The 24,733-nt window shown below is 36.0% G+C and overlaps 1 protein-coding gene across 4 annotated transcripts; it reads left to right on the forward strand.

Moving 5' to 3' along the window:
- On the forward strand, positions 1-24,100 carry snx9b (sorting nexin 9b). 4 transcript variants are annotated; one of them, XM_067418011.1, is made up of 20 exons: positions 1-303; positions 2,393-2,479; positions 2,601-2,675; positions 5,225-5,323; positions 9,379-9,450; positions 11,021-11,183; positions 13,749-13,784; positions 14,289-14,427; positions 15,556-15,637; positions 15,832-15,957; positions 16,033-16,150; positions 16,230-16,360; positions 16,502-16,608; positions 16,819-16,922; positions 18,438-18,515; positions 18,866-18,942; positions 20,587-20,676; positions 21,730-21,844; positions 23,024-23,115; positions 23,214-24,100. In XM_067418011.1, exons 1-20 carry the CDS (start codon positions 292-294, stop codon positions 23,259-23,261), a joined length of 1,851 nt encoding a protein of 616 aa, XP_067274112.1. In that variant the 5' UTR covers positions 1-291; the 3' UTR covers positions 23,262-24,100. The 4 variants fall into 4 exon arrangements, with proteins under 4 accessions (XP_067274112.1, XP_067274114.1, XP_067274113.1 ...); XM_067418013.1 differs by lacking the exon at positions 9,379-9,450 and having other exon boundaries at positions 2-303; XM_067418012.1 differs by lacking the exon at positions 13,749-13,784 and having other exon boundaries at positions 3-303.
- The last annotated feature ends 633 nt before the right edge of the window (positions 24,101-24,733 follow it).

Genomic DNA, 24,733 nt, shown 5'->3' on the forward strand with positions numbered 1-24,733 from the left:
GATCAGTTTCCGGTTGTGTCTCTTATGTGTAACGTTAATACACTCAGCTGCAGTAAAGTTGAACAGCTCATGACTGCTAGATAAACGACCAGTTTGGATTTACACTCATTACGTACCCGCTTGATTTGAGTCTGTTTCGAACAAGAGGATAAAGTGATAAAGTGGCGATGAAACGTAAATAAACTAGTTTGAGAATAATCGTTTCTGGCAGAAGAGAAATGTCTGGATGAAGAAGAGAGTTTATCGCCATTAAACTACAGGTTTCTGTAATGACTGGTTAATGTTTATATAATGGAGACGAAGGTAAGGACTTGTTTGACGTGTTTTTGGTTAAATTTTGTGACTGATCTGTTCGTAATATCTTTGCACTGAGATCACACTGGGCTTGGACTGGCAAAGTATTTCCAAACACGTCGATAAATGTAGGCTACTCTTAAGTGTTTAGAACGGTCGCAAACAGCATAACTAAGTTTTTCAACACTTGGAAATGGTTCTGAAATGTTCTCTTTTTGTTATTTTAACGGCGTTTATGGGCTTTCTGGTAAACGTTGGAAAATATGTATCATTAAGAGTCTTGTGACATTTTTAGTGGGGTCATTACGTCATTTGCGATGCATGTTGGGATATGTAGTTAAAATGTAAATCATTCACCAAGATTAGTTAATCATAGAACCAACACACTAACTAATTACCCATATAAGTGAGAGCTTACAGCTTTCTGAATATAAATTCTCATTAGAATATAGGCTATGTATTTATTCTCCTTCTGGGACCCAGAAATAGACTTTGTATTTTAGTGAATTGCTCTGACTCAATAAGTCAGTTTTAAGTCGCAGTTACCGGTATTATCTACTTGCTTATTTTTCTTTTAAAACCCCCCATTGTTTTTGCATTTTTACATGATCATTTAATGGAATTGTATTTATCACTACAGTGGACATTTACATATGAAGAAAATATGATTTAACTACAGGCATTTAAATTTGAGTGGGGCAAAGAGAAATTCTGTTTAGAAGTACAGACCATTACCTGGAAAAACAAACAAACAATTTAACCAATTTTTTCCAATATCAAAATCAATTTAAAATGTGACTATTCACCTAAATGTCACCTAAATCAAATGCCTGCGTTCTTGGTGAGCTGCATTTACACATACGTTTTGAGAACTTTGTCTTTTATCTTTTAGTTTTTAATTTGTAATATAATAACTCTGTTAGTCCTTAATTTAGCCCTGCACCCTTGACTGTCTATATGAGGATGTTTCTAATGATGGAGGGATTCAGAAACATCCTGTCAGCTCTCTTCTGCTGCAAGACTGAATTACCAATCCCGCCTTTATGAATTTCTTTGTAATTTGATCTCTATTCCTTGTGTTATTTCCTCCTTTTGTCTCGCATGTTTTGTACATTTTGTCGTTTCAGTTGATCATTGCTTAGTTTTCTTCTTGAAGACATGTTGTGAAAATGGATGTGGACATGTATGACATCAGACAGTCAGTGGTCCATCCATCACTGGATTTATAGCTTTTTTTGATGTGGTGTATTTTCTCACACACACTATGTCTGAGCAGCGAGGAGTCGTGGCTTGTGAATCCCTACAGAGAGAGACCCTGTCTTACTGTTCATACAGGCCTCACTGTTTGCTGTTTCGACAGCTTTCAGGATGTGTGTGTGTGTGTGTGTGTGTGTGTGTGTGTGTTTCTGTGTTGGCTCTATGTGTGTTAGAATAACGGGAGCTTTGTGGAAAGTGTTCCTCCTTTATTTACTGAGGAATGATTCTGTTTTGTGACCATTTGTATGCTTGGTTTATCTATAATCCTGTTTTGACTTTCATCGTCTTTTATCATGATTGAATCATACTTGTATATGAATTATAATGAACAATACTATTTTGCATGAAGAAAATTAATTACAGTATAAATTGACTTTGTTTACCCCCAACAAAATGATTTAAACATAAATTAAACTCAGTTTAACAAATGCTGCTGTTGTATAATCAAATTGATTGCTTAATTACTTTTTTTTTGCATTCATTTTTTTGGTATTGCAGAAATTTGTGGGGAAACTTTGATCAATCGATTGTCTTTAAAAAATCGTTATGAAACTGTCCTAAAATAAGCTTCAGTTTCTATAATAATTATTTTTAAAATATGAATTTGTATTAAATGGACAATAGATTTCTTGACCGTTTTCATTTGATTCACTCATAATTTGCAATGATCATTCATCAATTCCAGAAACAATGTGAGTTAAATGTTAATCCTGCTGGAGTCATGTGCTTTTATTATTAACAAATCCATCGGAACAAGTTTTGCTGGTTAAATATTGTCTTAACATGTCTTTACACATTTGGTTTCTGTATATGCTTTACCTACTGTTCTACCTCCACACAGGCACAGGTTTTATATGATTTTGCGGCAGAGCCTGGGAATAATGAGCTGTCGGTCCGAGAGGGTGAGACAATCACAATAACCAATCAGGTGAGTTTATTTCACTTGCATAATGTTTCATAACACCCGGCTCTCTATGTTGAGATGTTGCATTTTTATGGATTAACCAGAAGCTTCTCTGTAAAGCTGATCCATTTCCTTCTTCTCTCAGAACATTGGTGGAGGATGGATCGAAGCAAGGAACTCCAGAGGAGATGTCGGACTGGTACCGGAGGACTATTTAGAGGTAAGCAGTCTTAACCCAAAAGGTTTTTCATATGTATATATATATATGCTACTCTCAAAAAAATTCAGTAAGACATTTTTTGGAAAGAAATTAATAGTTTTATTCAGCAAGGATCCATTTATAATTATAATTGTAATACAATTATAATGCTACAAAATAAAAATGCTATTCTTCCTGTTCTTTCTATTAATCAAAGAACCCCGGGGGAAAATTATCATGGTTTTCACAAAAAATATTAAGCAGAACAACCGTTTCAGCATTAATAAAAATAAGAAATATGTCTTGAGTAGCAAATCAGCATATTAGAATAAATTCTGAAATATTATGTGACACTGAAGACTGGAGTAATGCTGAAGATTCAGCTTTGCCATCACTGGAAAATATTATAATTTAATATATATTTAAAATGCAATAACATTTCACAATATTACTGTTTTTAGTGTATATTTTTTATCAAATAAATGCAGCCTTGTTGTGCCCAGGAGACTTCTTTTAAACACTTTAAAATTGTCCTGATGGTAGGGACTATAACAAGATAAAAGAACATTTATTTTACACAATAAATACAAAACAGTATTTGAAAAAAGAACATTTATGTTTCAAAGTTCAGTTTTCTCTTTATTAACTAATATATTTTTAAAAAGTAATAAAAAAGCCAAATATTAGCTGATTAATTGCCTGGGCAATGTATTAGGTGTTGCTATGTATGATAAAGTATATAATATAATTTTATTTTGAATCTCATGGACAAATACACACATTACAATGTTTTAAAAAAGGGACAGAGAAACTAACACTGCTGGAATGTGACCTGTTTGAGCCAAAGGAAGTGTTTTCTTGTCCTGTGACCAGCCAGAGTTTGTTACTAGTGTTCAATTCCAGGCTTAAAGGGATAGTTTACCCTAAAATGAAAATTAAGTCATAAATGAATCAATCTGGTGCTCTTTTAATGCAGTATACCCTTCTTTCTTTTATGGACCACAAAAGGAGAATAAAAAAAAAAAGTCCCACTTGTGCATGTCCAAATAATGGCTGGGAATAGCGACCAGCATCAAGCTTTATAAAAAAAGATGCAGAAGTCTCACAGAACTAACCCAAGTGTTCTGGGGGTTTATAACGTGAAATGTAATGCATTATTGAATGAAAATCCTGACCTGGGCTATGCAACGTGTGTGTTCGTGCCACATTTCACTCTGTCTCGCCCAGAAATTGTTGTGAAAGTTGTGAAAAAGTTGAACAAAAACGCCACACGAAATTCGATCCATGTACTTTCTTACCTGAGGTGAATATATCAGTTGGGTTTGTCGTAACAAGAAGTTATTACGTTCACATCTGTCAACTGTCATTCTGACTGTCTTCAGGCAAACAGAGTTCCAGACCGGAGATATTGCTCAGTGAAGGAAGTAAAAAAATACTTTTTACTTTCTAGGCGTTGTATTTCGTGTTGTGTTTTTGTTAATTATAATTTCTCCCAACTTGTAAGCTTTTTCTGGATGAGAAGGAGTGAACTGCAGCTCTAATAGAGTCATATGAATGCGTTTGAGTTCCACCAATATAATTTATTGGAAAGTAAGCTGCAGAAACATTCAGTGCAGCAGTGTCTTTGTGTTTAGGTGCATCATTCTGTGTAACTGAACAAAATCACATTATAAAGCCATCCTGAGGCAGTAATGCACATGGAGACTGGTAAACAGTTTACTCTCTGTATAAATAGGCTGTGGAGTGATTCTGCCTGCTGCTGGCCACAGACATACATTCAGATCTCCCTTCTGACCTGAACTCGCAGCTGCACTATCGTACAAACACACGTGCTTCCTTCTTTTCTCAGAGCCAAACAAATGACCACATGCTCGTAGCTCGTTCACACTTCTCCAAATTCACATTCTTTGAGCACCCAAAGCTGTTTTTCATTATTGGATTTTGATATTTTATTAAAATGGAAGTTACATGTACTTTAAAAAAAATAGGCCTTACCATATACCAAACTTTCATATAAAGTCATCCATGGGCAAGCCACAGAAAGTCAATCAAGGATTATGTATGAAGATCAAGATACATGTGGTGTATCCATGACCTTTTTATTGATATATTTAAGGCCTCTGTACCAGATGTGTACGTTAATTTTTTTCCCTCCAACTTTAGCAGTCGTTTATGAATGTTTGTACCATGAGAAGACTGAACAATTTGGACTTGAAAGGAAGTTTGTCTATGCGTCTATCAATTTATATGACAGCTATCAAAATGCATTAGATTTTATAACCTAAACATTGCTTCCCAGATAAAATGTTCTTTGGCGAGGTTATTTCAGGGGTCAGAAAATGAATAAAATATTTAATAATTATTATTCTTATTATAAATTAAGAATAAAATGTTAAATTATAATTTATGATTATATTATAATGATTATTATATATAATATTATACTATAAAAATATAAAATATGTGATAGTCTCAAAAAACACAAAGACTTAATAAAATCTGAATTGGTGCACAAACACACTTATTTAAATCTGTTTTATGTGACTCTTTGTCTTTTCATGTTCTTCTAGATTAACCCAGCTCAACCTTTTACCTCTGGAGGAAATGCAGCCCCCCTTGATTTCTCGTTCTTCGACACTCACGTGCCAACCCCAGCCAGCACCGCACAGGTAAGCCTCCGTGAGAATAATGGAAAATTTCCCATGTGAATGGTTGAGTCTGTTGACTAATGCTGCACATAAAGCATTCAGTTTTATTGACATGCTGTTCTGTGTATTCTCTGGGTAACGTTGCTTCTCTGTGCATTTCTCCCGCTGTTTAACATCCTGAGAGGAAGTGAGCAGGAAGGGAGATTCCAATTTCCGAAGCATAAAATGTCTTACTCAGAATTTAAAAATGTATGTGCAAGCAAACTCTAAGACTGATGATAAAACATCCTGTGTCGCTTTTTCAAAGGATCAGCGAGGGGCCAAATGTGAAGGATAATAATTTTTAATTAAAGTACGGGATGAAGTGTGTGGACTAGTGAGGTACTGTGTGTTTGGCTTTCGGTGCTGAGACCGAGGAGTTCATTGAGTGGGCTGAAGTCTTTTCATATGTTGCTTTGTTTTTCGGCAGAACTATGATATGATCAGCAGTATTTTGTTGAGTGGGAAGCAGTTTGACAACTATCGCTTTCAGTTGGACAGCATTTGTTTCCAGTGGCCCTGCCACTGGCTTAGTTTGTAAAGTTTTTAATAAAAAAAAGCTTTAATTTAACACAGGGCTCCACAGTGCGACCATTTCGCTCACATTTGCGCCTAAAAATAGATGTTTGCAAATTTTAAAATACATTTGCAAATAAAAAATCAGATGGAAAAAAAACAGTTTTCTTAAATGTAAAATTGTAAAAAGTCTTTAAATGTCAATAATTTAAATGGAGTTGTGTTCGACAGGCTCATGCAACAGTTCACAATCAATGAATAGCGCACATTTATGTCAAGCAATAACATTAATGAATGCTAATCAGTTATGACAAGGTTTACTTAACTGTGCTTATATTGTAATATGTTATATATGTCCAATTTCCACCTCGGTTATTATTTGGTTACACAAATTGAATGTATTTTAATTAAATTTAATTTCCATTTAATTTAAAGTAGACTATTGCAGCTTCTGTCTGGGATGCCAATCACAGAAAGGAAAGAATAAGAACATTATTTGACACATATTATAATAGATTTTACTAATATCAGAGTTATTACAGTTAACAAAAACTAAAACCATAAAAAGTTGACATAAACTGGCATAAAATAGAATCTAAAAAAGCTTGTGTAAAAAATTAATTAAATGTTTAATTTGATATTATTGCACTTTTTAAAATTCCACTTAAAGGGGTATTCAGTGCTGGAAAGATGAATCTGTATTTAAACTGGTCATTAATGTAGTAGAAATGCAAAATTATTTTTGAATTTTGTGGCTTCTAGACTGAGAAAATACAGAAAATGTATTTTTCTCTCATAGGGATGAAAGACAACAATTCCCATAATGCTTTGCTGCCCATATGGCCACTCCCAAAGCCACCGCTACTGAATCACTAGATCACTTTCCCACCGCGTTCATTTTCATAAAATCAGTTCAGTTAGAGAACAGATACTACAATAAAAAACGTGACTGATCAATATAATGTGATTTAGACACTGAGGGAGTGTCACGAACACAAACGCTGCAGGAGTCAGATTACATTTACCGTGATGAATGAGCTGAATGAGTTCTCATGATGAGAGCTGAGGTAATCGTGACCGCGGCATACATTCACAGAGCACAGCACTGGCCTCAAAGGATTCAGCCATACCACAGTCCATGTTGAAGAAGTCATCTTGGGTGGAGCTTCACACCAATATGACACATCAACAGTTGTGTATCGCAGCCTCACTAGATGTTTCAGCCTTTTATCACAAGCCAGCAGAGGCTGGACCTCGATCCGGTTGCATAAAATGCTTAGAATAGTCTTACAAGTTAGTCATCTAATTTAAGACTGTAAATTTGAGCCTGTTACATGAAAAGGTAGATTGGTCTAATTTGAGTCCGAAAAGGAAGGTTGATTAACCTACGTCTAAACGTGGCAGTTATGTTTATGCAACTGACCCCTTAGTGTGTGTGTCACATGGTGATTTATATTATTAATTTGGCAGCCCACACTGTCTCCTTTCATTTCAGCCATAGCCAGTGACTACTTCCTTTGGTGACAGTGGCAAGTTCCTTAATAACTTTCCACTGGTTCTGGCCTCTGATACCCTCTTCTTTCAGCAGCCTTTTGGTGGAACTGGCTACAAAGCCCCTGCAGCCCACCTTCAACTGGTTGGACCCTAATCTTCCTGTCCAGTTTCTTTGTTTCAGCTCTAAGTACACTTAAAAGGATAGCTCACCCAAAAATGACAATTACCCCTTGATTTACTCACCCTCAACTCATCCTAGGTGTATATAACTTTCTTCTTTCAGACAAATACATCAGAGTTTTACAAAAATTGTCATGGCTCTTCCAAGCTTTATAATGGCAGCGAATGGTAGCCCATATGATGGCTTGATGATTGAGTAAATTATGGGATCATTACAATTTTACTTTTTTAAGTGGCTTTCGGTAATATTTTATTATCTTTAAGTATAGTTTTTAATTAAAAAAAAATATATATATATATATATTTTATTAAAAAAAATATATATATATATATATATTTTACAATAAAGTGCATTTCTTTTTCACAAGGGTCAGGCAAGAACTTTTCATGTTTTCTTGTTGTCTAATATTAACCATTGGCCTCGGAGGCATAAAAAGTTAATATATTTTTTATTAAAAACGATGAAAAACACCCTTTTTTTCCTTAGGTTCAATGTTGAGTTCAAGGTGTGTTCAAAAGCTTTCCAGTAGCTTCCATAGTGTAAACCTATAGTGTATAGTACATTTAATGTATAGCGTAATCATGATTAATCAGAACTAATCATGTAAAACCACCCCCTGATGATAAACATTAGCCTGAACTGAAGCCTGAAGCTGATTGACTCATCAAGGGACATACTTTGACCTGTTATCTGTAGTCTGCATGTGCTTGATGGATCACTGATAACAGATGTGAAACCAGCAGCTATGCAGATATTTATGAGTCATTGTAAAATGTGTGACACTTTTAACCACAGGCATTCTTGTGATCTGTGGGCATAAATATTAGTCAGCTCTCTCAAGAGATTTTTTAAATTTTTAAAAAGACATAAGATTTTGTAAGAAAAATAAGGCATACATACACTGCCTGGCCATAAAAAAGTGTTTGGATTTAAAGTGGCAAATGTTTAAAAGTCTATGATTGGATAATTATTCCAGTGATTATTATGTATTTAGCATGTTATATGTTTGCCAGCAGTTCTTTGAAACACTAATTGATGGCGTGTGTAGCTTTTAATTTCTTAAACAACCATGTAGGAAGACACATCTTGGCCATATTCCAGGATGACAATGTCAAGATTCATCAGGCTCAAATTATGAAAAAATGGTTGGGAGGGAGCATGAAGAATCTTTTTCACACATGACGACCAAAATTAATTGAAAGTCTTTGGGATGTGCTGGAGGAAGTTCTTGACCCAAATTTGTATGTTATTTCCATCAAGAGGTGCATCCATTTTTGATAAAGGGCACAATTTTCCAAATAGATGGAAATTAAAATACATACAAATTAAATTTAGGCCTAACTATTTTGTTGAGTGTATTCTATTGGAGTGCAGGGTTATCTGAAATGGATTACACTACAACAATTGGCTATTGTAAAACACATTTATTGAAATAATGGTGTTGCAGTCTCTGTGAAAAGTTGTACAGAATACAAAATAAAAACAGGTATTTTCTGAGTGCTGTGACATGTGGCAAAGGACGTAGACTGCTAAGTATTGAGTTATGGTTGAGTTTTGATGATACAAGCATTTATCTGAAATGTGTCATAAATCAAGTGGCCGTTGATGGTAAAGTTGTATGATTGTGTATCAGTCAGCACTCGGCTTTCAAAACTATTTGATGAATAAGCTATAACTCAAACTGTCTCCATTGTAAACCCTTCAGTGTGTGAAGCTGTGCAGGCCTCAGCTGTGCCTCTGCTTTTGAGAAAATCAGTGATTTGAGGAAGATCTTGTTTTTAGTGTCATGTCAGGGTAACCCTTCCCTTTCAGGCGCTTTATGATGATGTTACGTCTTTCCTCTAAGGTGGATGTAGCTCAGCCGGAAACCCCAATCACCCCAGTTACCCAAGGCTTCTCTTCCACCTCACCAGATGAGGTACCCCAAATTAATTTGGCATGATGGACTCAGTGGTCACGCATGCTCAATCCTGGAGCCCTTACTAACAATACCAAAACATAAACACCCTGTTCTTGGGGTCTGAATGCAATCAGATTGAATCAGATCCCACTGATCACACTACAAATCGCACATCAATCAAACTGATCGGCACTGTTTCAGCTAAATGGTCACATCACAGTTTGCCAGCTTTAAAAACATAAATGCAATGATTTTCCTATATTGAATAGCTGCTTCTGATTTAATGTTACAGAATTTGCTTACAGAAATGTTTGTAATTCTTTTCTGTTTATGTCACAGTTTCATTTTTCATGTGTTAAACTGAACTCAAAGCTGTTCTGTTATCAAGATTTTTTTAGCCACCTTCACAGGATGCAAACTGATAAACCATATTCAAGAGCTTGTGGAAAAACCAGAACGCCACAAGAAAAACTCCCCCTCTATTGAATCTAAAGTTTCTTAAAAAAGCAAATCATCTGTATTATATTTTTAATTTACAATAGCAAACACTTTTATCTAAAGCAACTTACAGATGAGGAGAAAAATAAACATTTCCAAATTTCTAATTGCAGGCACATATGCATCCACATAAACACACTTAAAACCCTTTCGAAGCATGGTGCTACATTCTCAATGCATGACATGGTTTTTGCATGAGCAAATAAGTAGAAAACCAAACAGATAGTGTTGGACTTTGTCTGATGCATGTCTGTGGTCGACTCTGGTAAAATAACAATGATATTTGAGGCTGTCATTTGACACAAGTTTGTCAGAAATCACTTGTCATGCACGGAGCAACTTTTCATGCTTGGAGTTCCTCATATGTGTTATTGATTATGACGGGATGATAACATGAATGAGGTCTGGATGATGCGTGTGTGTGTGCGTGTGGGGGTGGCCAGATGATGATTCGGAAACACAGAACATATGGTTTCTGGCTCTGGGCTTTTGTGTCATCAAGGCCAGCCAGAAGTCCATTGAGAGTCAATTGTTCAATGTTGACAAGCCGTAGCATCCATCAGGAAGGTAAACATCACTTTTCTATTCATCATGTTCATCTGTGTACGCATATTCCCAAGTCCTTGAATCGACAGACATCTGAAAATAGCTGCGCAAAGAGTATTTTTCAGGCTATTATAATGATGATGATAATAATAGCAACCAAAGGTTATTAGAGCACTTGTCATCTAATGTGAGTGGGCTTTTTTTTTAAAGATGAAGTTCAAAGATAAAAAAAAGACCTTTTCACTGGTAGGCAGGGAATGGTCAAAAATACATGGTTAACATAAAGGCAAATTATACATGTGGCTTGTGTTATGAAAGATTGTCCATTTGTAATATATGCAATCTAGAATAAAAGACAAAAGAATGTGTGGCTGATGAACATGAATAAAATGAGCAGAATCTCAAAGGAGTTTTTCCTTATGTTCAAGACAAACTTATGAGTTTTGGTCTGAGACCATTAGTGAAAATGCTCCTATATAATGCTTTTTGCTTTTTACTAATTGTGATAATTGAGGAATTGTAAAATCGTTGTTCTGTCTTTCAGACAAGTAATGGAAATGATCCATGGGCAGCATTTGACAATAATGCCTCTGGTGGGTTTTCTAATAACTGGCCAGCTCAACCAGAGGGCACAGAGACGGGAAAAACCAGCAACAATGCATGGCATTCTGGAGGACAAGGGCACCCACAGGCTTACCAGGGTCCAGGTAACGACTCATAGACCCATGTTTGATTGCTCAGTAACCAAGGATTTTCTGTTCGGGAGGGCCACTGTCATGCAGAGTTTAGCACGATCCCTAATCTTACATCAAAATCTAAAAAAATCTGACCACCTTTCAGGATTTCTAATTAATTACAGGCAGGGGTTTTTGATTATGGATAGAACTAAACTGCAGGATAGTGGCCCTCCAGGAGCGAAGTTGCTGAAAAGAATTTAACAATTGACGAGTATAAAACATACAATGTGCTTCAAATGATTATTCATATATGTAAATGTGCACTTCTTTAAAGACAAGTCAAGGCGATGTAGCTGTCTCTTCATTGGAAAAAAATATAGTATTTCAGTCACAGCAGCAATCATTCTCTCCTCCGCAATTTTTAAAGTTTATGGCCCACCCAGCTCGGGTATTAAAATGATCCCAGAGCTTCCCAGTAGTAAATATGACTTGTTGAGAGGGTACGTGAAGGCAGCATAATCCATTGGTTCTCAAATGTTTTGTTGTCCACAACAATATTCAAAAGCCCCCAGCCTTAGTTTTGTCTATGAATAACTAAAATGATTGAAATTAATTACATTTCAGGATTCCTGAAGGTTTAAGAGCTTAATGTTCTTCAGGGATACCTTTCTCTTTTTTTTTCTCTTTTTTTTACCAATGAATTTCCATGACTTGTCTAGTTGTTTTTGATTTAGTGGATAAGATAGTGGATAAGAGTAAAGAAATAAGGATATGTTTTTGTTCATATATATATATATATATATATATATATATATATATATATATATATATATATATATATATATATATATATTTATTCATAATTTGGAATTATATATCCTTGCTGAGACTCCTTATGGGCCATGTGAACCACTGGACTAAACAAATGAATCTAAAACGTAAACCGAATATGATTCTATTGTCATTGTGTTTCAAGGATTTTTGTGCAGACAGGAGGACATCAAATTATTAAGCAGAGAATTGAACCTGTGTGTCCTGCAAGAGCATACTCAACATTTTGTTACTTTTAACAGTGTGCACTGTCAGGCCAAAGCTCCAACCTGAATATGACAAAGACAGGGAAAATAAGGAATATTATATATTTTGTATTTCTCCAGCTAGTCTATGATGTTCAGGGTTCACATTTTTCTAGCTATGATCTATCCAAAATGTTGCTCCTGCAAAGAGTAAAACTTACAAGCAGAAGCAGTATTGACATCTGAATCTTTTTATGCCGTTTGTCCTGTTGATTATGTCCAACAAGGAAAACTTAACAAAATAGCCACAAGGCACAAATACTTATCATAATGTTTATTACTCCCTAGGAGCTGTTACATTCCTCTTTAAGGGTTTCAGTCCAGCATATTTAGAAAACAAGAAGTGCTGCGTATTGTTTTACATGGATGTTCTTGGCTGATTCTTTATGACCAAAACAACTTACGAGTAAGAATGCATTAATGGAACACTTACATACTGCACAGAATTTACTGTGTAGTTTGGTCAAGTTGGGTAGTATGCAGTATGTAGTGTAAAAACTTCTGAACTCTTGTCAGTCCGATCACATAAAGAGGCACAAAAGATGTTAAAAATCACAGATGATATTACTTAAGGTTCATGCGACACTAGAAATGGAAAGCCAAGTTGGTTTGTGGAATATGTGGTATTCAGTATGCTTAGTTTTATATGAGAGTATGAAAAATATTAAAGTTGTTTTATAACTAGCTGTGGAAAATGTGGGAGTGGTTAAGTGATATAATCTGTCACCGAGTCATGTGTTAGGCTCAAGTTTGCCACTTATGTCATCTCTGGAAGATCATGCGTTTCATTTTTGGAGTCTTAAAGGGTTAGTTCACCCAAAAATGAAATTGATGTCTTTAATGGCTCACCCTAATGTCGTTCCACACCCGTAAGACCTCCGTTCATCTTCAGAACACAGTTTAAGATATTTAATATTTAGTCCGAGAGTGTATGCAAGTGTATGCACACTATACTGTCCATGTCCAGAAAGGGAATAAAAACATCATCAGAGTAGTCCATATGGGACATCAGTTGGTTAATTAGAATCTCTTGAAGCATCGAAAAAGCATTTTGGTCCAAAAATAACAAAAACTACGACTTTATTCAGCATTGTCTTCTCTTTCCTGTTTGTATTCAATCCTTAAATAACGATTCAAACGGTTGTGAATCAGAATCATGATTCGGATCGCGTGTCAAACTGCTGAAATCACGTGACACTGCCGTTCATCCAAATCATGAATCGATGAATCTTCTTCAAGACAAACAGTGTGTAGATTTGTTTTGGGTTTTCCAATGAAAACAGGTTTATTACCACAAGAAAGATGACTCTCACCGAATTACTAGCAAGATTCTGTGTTTCTTATTAAATATTCAATTAAATATGTTTTCATTTTTACCCTCAGTGCTTGCTCAATCAGTCTAATGGATTTAAATGGAACGTACATTAGTGCATTTTAAAATATGTAGAACTGATATTTGTTGAGAAAAAGAAGCTTAAAAGTTTTTATCATGACATCATCTTTTCCTCTTTTTCTGAAGACATTTACCCCTACCCATGCCTTATTGATCTCTCAGGTAAATCATGAAATACATGTAAGGACGTTGGTGTGGTTTTAATTACAAGCTGCATGAGCACAACAGTTGTGTATGTGTATATGAGTGTTTTTCTTGCTGTGAAATTTGTTGTGTATTTTGCAACTTGTTAGTCCCCAGTGTGGCTAACTAACATGTGGTCACATCAAGCATTCCTTTATGTATTTTTTACTACTTTTGAAATGAATTTGGTGTATAGATTTTAATGTTTTACTGTTGTCAGAAACCCAGACTTTTAATCCTATAATGATGAATATCCATCATATAAAAAATGTATTATTTCTTTAGTGTGTGAAATTGATTAAATTAGTTTTTGCACAAATTACAGCTGTGGCATTATTTCCACTAGACCCTAGACCAATAAAGCTTTGTCAAAGGTTAGTTAGCATGTTTTATTTGTCCTGACTAACACTGAACTAACACCTGGTTCTCACAGTGCTTTTTAGCTTGAAGTATGTTTGAAGTGTGTATAATGACTGTTTATAGGTGCAGAAGACGATGAATGGGATGAGGAGTGGGATGACGTGAAGTCATCGGGTGGCTATACTGAATCTGAGGCTGGAGACGGTGGCGCTCTGAACAGAGGCGGAGCTCATGGTTCATCCATGAAAATTGCCCTTAATAAGTAAGTCAGATTGCACCACACTGATTGGACACACATCCAAGAGTCACACAATGATATGCATAATAAAGCAAACAAGATGCACACAGAACTGCTCAAATTAAAACTTGTCTTACACTATGTTTATTTAAAATATAGATAACAAAAAATGTATATTGTTAAGTTAAGCAGTGGCCTGTCGGTTTAATTGGAATTTCCACAAAGAGGAACTAACACTTTTGTTAATCTCCCAGGTGTTATCACCCAAAGCCACGTTTAATTTGATAAAACAACCTGAATTGTTGGGGAAGTGTTTTTTATTTTATTTTTTATTTTTAAAGTAATGTTACAATACAGCAGTACCACATAAACAAAATTAACTAATTGCTTTACTTAGTTAAAAGTAATGTGTTTTGTGACTTATTATTTTTGTCTGTTCCCGCACATGCTTGATGCATGTCTAACTGTTATGTTATAAGTGGCTGTTATAAAGAGATGTTTACTTAGTTAGTTTAAAAGATGTTTAAGCAAATTAATTCAACTGTAAAGTTATGTGCATTCCTTTTTTTAAAAGTTAAAGAGTTAGTTTGCCCCAATAATTTTTTTTTTTAAAAGGTCTCTTAATTACTCAGCCTCATGTCAGGTCAAACCCTTAAGACCTTCGTTCATCTTTGGAACACAAATGAAGATTTTTTTTTTTAATGAAATCTGAGAGCTCTCTGATCCCTCCATAGACTTTCAACACTTTCAAGGTCCAGAAAGTTAGGAAAGACATTGTTAATATTCGTCCATGTGACTCCAGTGGTTCAACCTTAAATTTTATGAAGTGTCGAGAATACATTTTTTTCCGCAAAAAAATCTGAAATTCTTTATTATGTCTGTGTCAGTGTCTTACACTTTTTTGGGTGAACTAACCCTTTAACTCAACTATTTATGTGTAAATGTATAAAGTAATATTACTTTACTCAATTTATAAAAAAGTGATCTGATTACGTAATGCATGTTACTTCCAACACTTTCACTACTATTAAATTAAAAAAATCGTACTGTATAAAATGTTTTCCAGTTGATGTGTTTTTTATATGCTTTCTGGATTACATTTTTCGATCATTTCATGCTCTGTCCATTGTAAGCAGCATCTTCTCTTTGCAGATTCCCTGGCTTCTCCAAATCAGGCCCTGAGTTGTACCTGCTGTCCAAACAGGCTGCCAAAGGAACCAAGTTGCCCATTTATGTAAGTCACTCATTTACTGTGCCATTTATTGTATTGTTTCTTTGATTAATGATGCTTTTTTTAATTGTAATGTCACTTTTTACTGTTTGTATTGTACTAAAATGGTATTCCTGGCTTCAAGGATTGTATTTACTGTATTTTATTATGTAAAGTATTTATCTGACATGAATATGTGTGTTTATACTGTATCTCAGATGGGAGAAGTTGGGCCAGTGTGGGCGTATCCAGACTATCAGCTGGACTGTGTTGTCGCTGACCCTAAAAAGGGCACCAAAATGTATGGCCTCAAAAGTTACATTGAGTACCAAGTCACACCTACCGTAAGTACAGAAACAATCATTTTTAAATGAATAGCTTCATTGCAGCTAATGCTATTTCATGCCATCATTTTTCAGACCACAAACAAGCCTGTCAATCACAGATATAAGCACTTTGATTGGTTATATGAAAGGCTTCTGGATAAATTTGGGTCAGCGATTCCAATCCCCTGCCTGCCTGATAAACAGGTGACAGGTAAGCACTTTTTATTACATATTGTTCCCTGTAAAGAAGTTTGAAATTAAAATGAGGTTGAATGATGCCCCCATTTTAGGTCGATTTGAGGAGGAGTTTATAAAAATGCGTATGGAGAGGCTTCAGGCTTGGATGACGCGAATGTGCCGGCATCCGGTTATCTCCTGCAGTGAAGTCTTCCAGCTGTTTCTCTCCTACAAAGATGAGAAGGTAAGAGTGTTTTTAATCTTAAATAAATGTATAGCTCTTGTCTAATCAATTTTAAACTTTCATCTAAATTTGTTGCTTAGTAGGTTTTGAGACCTACTCTTTATTTTCAGTATATTATTACACATCTCTATTATATTACAGGACTGGAAAACGGGAAAGAGAAAAGCAGAAAAAGACGAGACTGTTGGGGTCATGGTTTTCTCAACGATAGAGCCTGAGGGACTGCCAGACCTTGACCTGATTGAAGTGTAAGTAATACATTTCACTTTAGGGTCACTTCTAGCCACAGTCCACCTTAGGCTTCTAGCTGGTCCAAGATGCTAATTAGCTTGATCTATTATAAGTTTGATCAACTCAAGCTAATATGATCAGTCAGTAGCTGATTTGTTGCTTGTCCAAGATTGTTTGCCAGCTAATAGTGAGCAACCTCTTTATGGTGATTGTTTTGTTGCCTTCAGAGAGCAGAAGTGTGAGCAGTTCAACAAGTTCACCAGGGCGATGGACGACGGCGTGAAAGACTTGCTGACGATAGGAAATGAACACTGGAAACGCTGCACAGGACGTCAGTATCACTTGTTAGGACACTTACCCCTGGCTACACAGACAAGGCTTAAGCTAGTCCCAGGCTAAAATGCACATTTTTACTGAAAGCAACTTGCATTGACATATCTTAAAATATGTTACTGCCATTGTTTTGTCTCAAGATGCATACCAGTAATGTTTTTTTTCGAATGCCTAGTTCACACTGCCCGGTTTTAGCCCTGATTTTGATTTGCAGGTTTTCCAAAATCATGACAAATGCCCGAAATCATAGGCAAATCGGTGCTTTTGCACGTGAGTGACTATCACGCAGTGTGAATTATCAAAGACACGTTTAGAGAGAATCACGATGAGTCGCAGACGCCCGTAAGATATTTGCATGCTAAATATCGGGACCTGTCGGTGATTCAAAATCCTACTGTGTGAAATGAGTTCTAACTGAAAAATACATCTGCGATGACCGACAGCCAATGAGAGAGCAAGATACAGGGCAGCGGTAGGTTCGTGGAGGAGTTATAGACCAGAATATCAGTATTTTAATAGATATACAATTCTATCAAACAGAAACAATCACAAACATTTGGACGTCTAGCCGCAGCAGCACATTGCAAAATGATTTATTTACCTCAAATTCTCTTTGCAGAACACAATCATTGCTCCCTCTGTCTCCCCAACAATTTTACTCCTCTATAAAAGAAACGTAGTTTGTGAACCAGAGAGCGAGAGCTGTCGGCAATTCTTCCTCTTGTATAGTCATGCAGTGTGAAACCTCCTGTCGCCGATCCATTGGTCAGTGTGAACACAGCAGTGACTGAACGCTACCCCAGATAGTCATGTCATTTGTCATACCCCAGACTACCCCAGATAGTCATGTCATCATAGTCATTGAAAATCGTGCAGTCTGAACTAGGCATATTAATATAATAGGTACTTGGGGGCCTAATCCCTTTCAAATTTTTAAAAAAATTATAAAACTTTTATTCAGCAAGGTTGCATTAAATTAATCAGTGAAGACATTTATAATGGACTATTTCAAATAAATGTTTCAATTTCTTTTGAATGTTCTATTCATCAAAGAATACAAAAAAAAAGTCAACATGGATAATAAACAAAAAAATTCTTGAGCACCAAATCTACATATCAGAATGATTTCTGAGGAATCATGTGACTGAATGCCGGAGTAATGATGCTGAAAATCCAGCTTTGCCATCACAGGAATAAATTACATTTTTAAAGAATAGTATCAACTTTTTACTGTATCTTTGATCAAATGAATACATCCTTGATAAACATAAGAGATTTTTTTTTCCAAAAACAATGTGTAACTGTGTTCCTCATTTCCCTTTCCCTTTAAATTTGCAGGTTTCTTTTACCTTTTTGCCTCATATTTCACTGTCCATCTTTGAAAAGCGTATGGAGCGTATTGTGATTTTTATACAAATCTCTACAAATTCTACAAATCTCTACAAAATCTCATACTTCTTTCAAGAGTCTAAGGCTGATTAGTCTTATTTCCTGTTATGCTTGTTTTTCTCAGCCCTTCCAAAGGAATATCAACGCATTGGCAAATCTTTCCAAAACCTGTCCTCAGTGTTCATCAGCAGTGGATATGAAGGTATCAGAAACGATTTTGGTTCCTTTTTTTAAAGAAAGTAAAAGATGTAAAGGTTCTCTGTTTCCCATCTGGTCTAGTACCCAGAAACGTAATCAAACACCTTGTTCCTAGTTAATGCTGTTTAGCCTTTCTTTTTCTCTATGGAGCAGCTATGTACAAGTAGTACATTATTTGCAGGTACTGCCTCCCTGAGGTTTAGACAAGGGTACTATGGTGATAAAGCTGGATTGTGACCTTCCTCTGTCTCCTCACATGAGATTGAACCAGCAGTCTTTGTGTTAACTGTCTAGATGTTCAACTTTTAGTCTGTTTTTATTTATCTTTAATGTGTGGTTCTGTTTGACCCACAGGAGAAGCTACGCTCACAGATGCTCTGACAGCAGCAGGAAAGACCTATGAGGAGATCGCTCAGATGGTGGCGGAGCAGGTATTGAAAACCTTTATTAAAAGACTATAGCATGCTAGAAAGCCATAAGAAGAGATGCGCTTGTGTGTTGGGCTAGAGACTTTAAAGAACGACCTGCCGAGAAACGAGCGGGTCCGAAAGCCGAACTCTGTGAAAAGCACCAAGCTGACGGACCTCCCCGGCTGGCAACCGGGGAGGGTGCCTTGGTTCCGGGTATGTTCGGAAAAGGTGGGCCCTCTGGTGGGCGGTGCATTTTGACAGTCTGGTGGGCCCGTGCTCATGCTCTTTCTTCTATTTTAAGCTGTGTCCACCTGACATCCACCTAGTGATCGTGTTTTCCAGAAAGTCACATTGCTGCTACATTTACAAAGTAGGACAAAAGTGTCTCGGAGAAATCCAAACCTTGTTTAATTAACAATAAAATGAGCATCTTCCCCAAAAATGTCTAACAGAAGACCGTCCGCCTTCTCTTCCTCTGCCACACTGGATAGCTGAGAATCAGTGAGGTTCATACTCGTGTTACCCAGTACGTTTGAGCTTCAGCAAGAACCAATGAGGTTCATTGTGGTTCATACTCGTGTTACCCAGCACGTTTGAGCTTCAGCAAGAACCAATGAGGTTCATTGTGGTTCATACTCGTGTTACCCAGCACGTTAGAGCTTCAGCAAGAACCAATGAGGTTCATTGTGGTTCATACTCGTGTTACCCAGCACGTTAGAGCTTCAGCAAGAACCAATGAGGTTCATACTCGTGTTACCCAGCACGTTTGAGCTTCAGCAAGAACCAATGAGGTTCATTCTCGTGTTACCCACCAGGTTTGATAGATACGAATCCATATTAAACCCTGTGGCTCGTGGCGACACATTGATGTCTTAAGACATGAAACGATCCAGAAACCCAATAGTATTTGTTGTTTTTTACCTCATATCAGACAAATCTCATCTTGTATTCCCCAGCCATTTCTTCCGTCGAAGAAGGTGTAAATCTAGTGCGATCATGTGTGTGTGTATATATATACCTCATTAGTGCCTGTGTGGATCGGTCGAATGAGGCATCTATGTACATATCTATGATCGTATATAGACTCGAATGAGCTGGTCTCAACTACAACACTGAGAAATCATAAAACTAATCTATATCAAATGAGCGGTGTAATAAGAATTTTTCTGAAGAGAGTGGATTGCTTTTATATTATGAACAGATTGACAACCTGCTTGACATGCCAGAACAAACCTCTTGTAGAAACTGAAACGTGCTGGGTAACACGAGAATGAACCTCATTGGTTCTTGCTGAAGCTCAAACCTGCTGGGTAACACGAGTATGAACCACAATGAACCTCATTGGTTCTTGCTGAAGCTCAAATGTGCTGGGTAACACGAGTATGAACCTCACTGATTCTCAGCTATCCAGTCTCTTCAGAAAAAATCAGACTAAACTAAAAAAAATTCAAATGGATTAGTTTTATGATCTCTTTATGAACTTTTTGAGGTGTCAAAGTAGTAGTTGCACCACTGTCAATGGAGGAACAGAAATCTCTTCGATTTAATCAAAAAGATCTTCATTTGTGTTTGAGTGAAGTGAACCTTTCGTAAGCGGTTAATGAAGTGACCCTAGGTGTGTTTGTGCACTTTCTGGTTTAATCATTGTTTTGTCTGTTTCTCTAGCCTAGGAAAGACCTTCACTTCCTCATGGAAACCAACAATGAGTATAAAGGTCTGCTGGGATGCTTTCCTGACACTATTGGAGTTCACAAGGTAAATTAAAGAAAACTACTACTCTCACCATGTCCACCTGGAGATTAGCAGTTCTTATTGACACAAACTCTGTTTTAAAAACCTAGTGAGCATCCTATCCACACACCTGCAAACTTGTCACTTTTCGGCGACAATCATCGTTTCACATTAAATCAATTGGTACCACATTTCGGTACCTGAGATTGAGAACGCATCTAGGGATACTAGTGTCTGTGAATATTAAACAGCAAAAATACTATTTACGAATCCTGAGTGTCCTGTGTTGGTGTGAGGAATGGTGCTGACCTGCACTTTATTTACCACACACACACATAGAATTGCGCGTGACAATTGCATGTTTCATACGAGTACATAAACGCACATTCATTTGAGAAAAACTTCCGTCATGTCATACACTATACTATACACACACAGAAACTATACACAGCAACCCATCAAAATAAAAGTTTGGTTTAACTTGAGAAATATATCACTATTATACAGTAGAGTTGATACTAACTAGCTATATATAGTAGCTATAGCCTATATTTACTGGTAAATATTACAGTGAACAAACATCACAGACAATGGCAGACCAAGGTAGCTCTGGCATAATGTCAATAACACTTCTATAAATAACTTAGTTTCTTTAGTTATTGATGTATCTCTTAAGTACTGGAAAAAGGTACCGTTATATACCAGTACAGATTAAAATGTGAACGGTACCCAACCCTACTGTTTACACAATAGCTGATGCGAGAGTAAGTGTAACATAAAGCAATTTGGCAACCGTGTTAATCTCTTGTTGCATGGAAAGCATTTCTAACAACATAGGGCTATTTAGATAAACCATCTAGCGAGCATGTTGTTTTAGGCTAATACACCAACAGCAAATTGTCATTTGCAATTTAAAATCACAAGAAAATTGCAGGTCTGTAACATCCCAGAACCACATAAGTGATATTTTAGGGAGCTCACTAGGTCTTTGAATAGCCATTGAATCTATCAAAAGTGGATGTGAGCACAGAAGATTGGAGGATTCATTCCATTTTGGGGTCTCTTTCTCTTGCACAGGCTGCCATAGAGAAGGTCAAGGAAGGCGATAAACTAGTGGCCGCCGGTAAAATCAGCTCCTCCGATAAGACCACCATGTCTAAACGTGCCAGCATTATGTCATACGCTCTGCAAGGTATTTTGACCTACTTGCACTGACCCCAAAAAGCATTGACACCGTAACCACCTTTAAAAGTATACACTGTACAGTAACTGAAGTGTAGTTTATCACATAACTAATAACAAGTTTGATGTAAATGGTTTACACAAGTTATTACTCTAATTGTGATATGATGTTAACACAACATTAGAACGCTGGAAAATTACTCCAATTATCATCAGGCTCAATAGGTATAAACGGAGTAATTACAGGGTTAGACCAGGATTTGTTTCTTTATTTTATATACATTTTACTGTTTATGTATAGTTCAAATGTATTTCTCAAAATCTGTAAAGTGTAAAAAATACATGGACAAATTACATTTAGATTTTTATTGTATTTTATATTTTATTATACTACCTGTGATTGTGGAAAATGGATGTTTATAATGCAGTGTTATTTTACAGTCTTTTACTGTATTTATGTATTACATGCACTATATTGCCAAAAGTTTTGGGATGCCGCCTTTACATTCACATGAACTTAATGACATCCCATTCGTAATCCGTTGGGCTTAATATGGAGTTGGCCCACCCTTTGCAGCTAAATGCCGTTTTATGTAAATAAATTCTGTAACTCTCTTATGCTTTTACTAAGGTTGCATTTATCTGATCAAAAATACAGTAAAATCAGAAATATTAAAATGTTCTATTTTATATAAATATTTATTTCTGTGATGTCAAAGCTGAATTTTCAGCATCATTACTCTAGTCTTCAGTGTCACATGATCAGAAACCATTCAATATGCAGATTTTCTGCTTAAGAAGCAATTTCAAAAGAACAGCATTTATTTACAATAGTAAAACTTTTATAATATTACAAACTATTTCTGTCACACTTGATAAATATAATGCATCCTTGCTGAATTTATGTATTAATTTATTTAAAAAAAAATGATGCTAACCCCAAACATTTGAACAGTAGTTAGATTATTATTTCTCTTTACTTCTTCTCTAATGTTTGTAATGAGGTGTGTGTGTAAATCTCAGTCTCGAGATATTTAATAGTATTTTTCTATTAAATGTTATAAATGAAATTCATTTGACAGAAAGTGTGTGAGCTCTGTAACGCTGTTGTGTCTGTGATCAAGCTTTCATACACACAGCTGGAAACTTTTAAGTGATGAATTTGACACATCTTTACTTTAATACGCAGCGGAGATGAACCACTTCCATAGCAACCGTATCTATGACTACAACAGGGTGATGCAGCAGTACCTGGAGGAGCAAGTCAAATTCTATGAGATGGTAAAGTGTCTAAACAACAGTAAAAGTTAAAGAACGTCCATAATGTTTAAAAGCACGTTTGGAAATGTTGAAGCCATTAATGGTTTTTGTTTTGGCAGATTGCAGAGAAACTTCGACACGCTCACAGTCGCTTCACAACCATGTAACGGTGAAGTGACCGTCCGGAAGCTGCCTCGTTCTCTCTTCCTCTTACATGATTATTCTCTGTTTTTTTTCTGTTCCTGTTATTTGTGTCATAAAAATATCCTGTCGATCTCAGGCCAAAGATAGCGTCTCAGAAAGCTCCTGCGTGATAACTGGCCAAGCTCAAGTGTTTTTAAAAAGCAGCTACAGATCATCTAAAAATCATATTAGATGGGGCTTTAATTATTATAATTGTCTAGTTGTTGATTTAGATATTCCACATTGTTATAAACCACATAGTTTTGATATGAGATAAATATGAACATGCATTGAGAGAGACATAACGTAATGTACTACTTTTATACAAGTGATCTGAGCAAATACCCGTGCCATTGTTTGAACTGTATGAGGCGAAGCCTAGTGTCATTGTGCCTTCTTTTGTATAGACCCTTCAGAAAACCACGCGTTTGATCCACTGCACTTTACTATGGCCTTTCAGATGCATAATGCTGTTTGTATTTAGTAACAGCCAAAAACCACCCAATGGTTTTCACTAGAGGTGATTTCAGGAGGGCTGGTCCTTTTTTCCCCATTAGAGAAATTGACATTACAGTAATCTTTCTCTCTCCCCAAAGCCAAATGACAAACAGAGCTTGTGCTCAGTTTATTGCTTCCACCTCAGTGCACTTATCACATTTCTTATCCTGTAAAAACAAAATGAAGTTATACCCTTTATCAGGTGCATGTTTTCCAGTTGTTCATATATTTTATATGTATAGCACTGTTTGCAAGTCTTTTGCACACAGAATGACAAAACAATTGAGATTATGATTTAATAAATACTGATTTGTATGCCTTGCAATGCAGGTGTTTTTTTCCTTCTCTTTTCATGAGTGAGTATCTATCTGAAAAGGAATGTAGTGTAACAGTAACAGGAAATGCTGAGATCCAAAATCGCCCCGTACCCTTCACTAGAGCACTATTTGAGGAGCCATTTGTAGTGGTGTTCGAAACCACAGTGGACATTATCAAGTGAACTCATTCAATCCCATAATGCACTCCCACAGAACTCAGTTTTGTGTTTTGCATTCCCTCACAAAATGTTTGCAATGTAAATGTATAATACCAGAGAGAAAGTCAACAACGGTTATAATTCCCCATTTATTTCAATCGCTTTTGGCATTTAATAAACTCTTTTTTTTTTGTTGCTTTTAGTACATTAGAGTGAACATCAGGAACATATATTATTATTACAGGCATTATCACAAATTAAAGCAATTTGTTGTGCTACAATGTTTTTGGCTTTGGTCTTTGGCTTTTTTTTTTGACAACCCCTTCAATCAGGGGACTTTTTTTTTTTTAACCCCAAATACTATTATTTTATGAAGTCTTATCCCCAATCAAAGTATATATGATAATGTAAGAGAGTCTATATACTTATGCAATATTAATTTATATATTTTTTTTTTTTTCAGCATGAACATAACTGATAAAG

The sequence above is a fragment of the Pseudorasbora parva genome, chromosome 15 (genome assembly GCF_024679245.1).
Source record: "Pseudorasbora parva isolate DD20220531a chromosome 15, ASM2467924v1, whole genome shotgun sequence".
Lineage (NCBI taxonomy): Eukaryota > Metazoa > Chordata > Actinopteri > Cypriniformes > Gobionidae > Pseudorasbora > Pseudorasbora parva.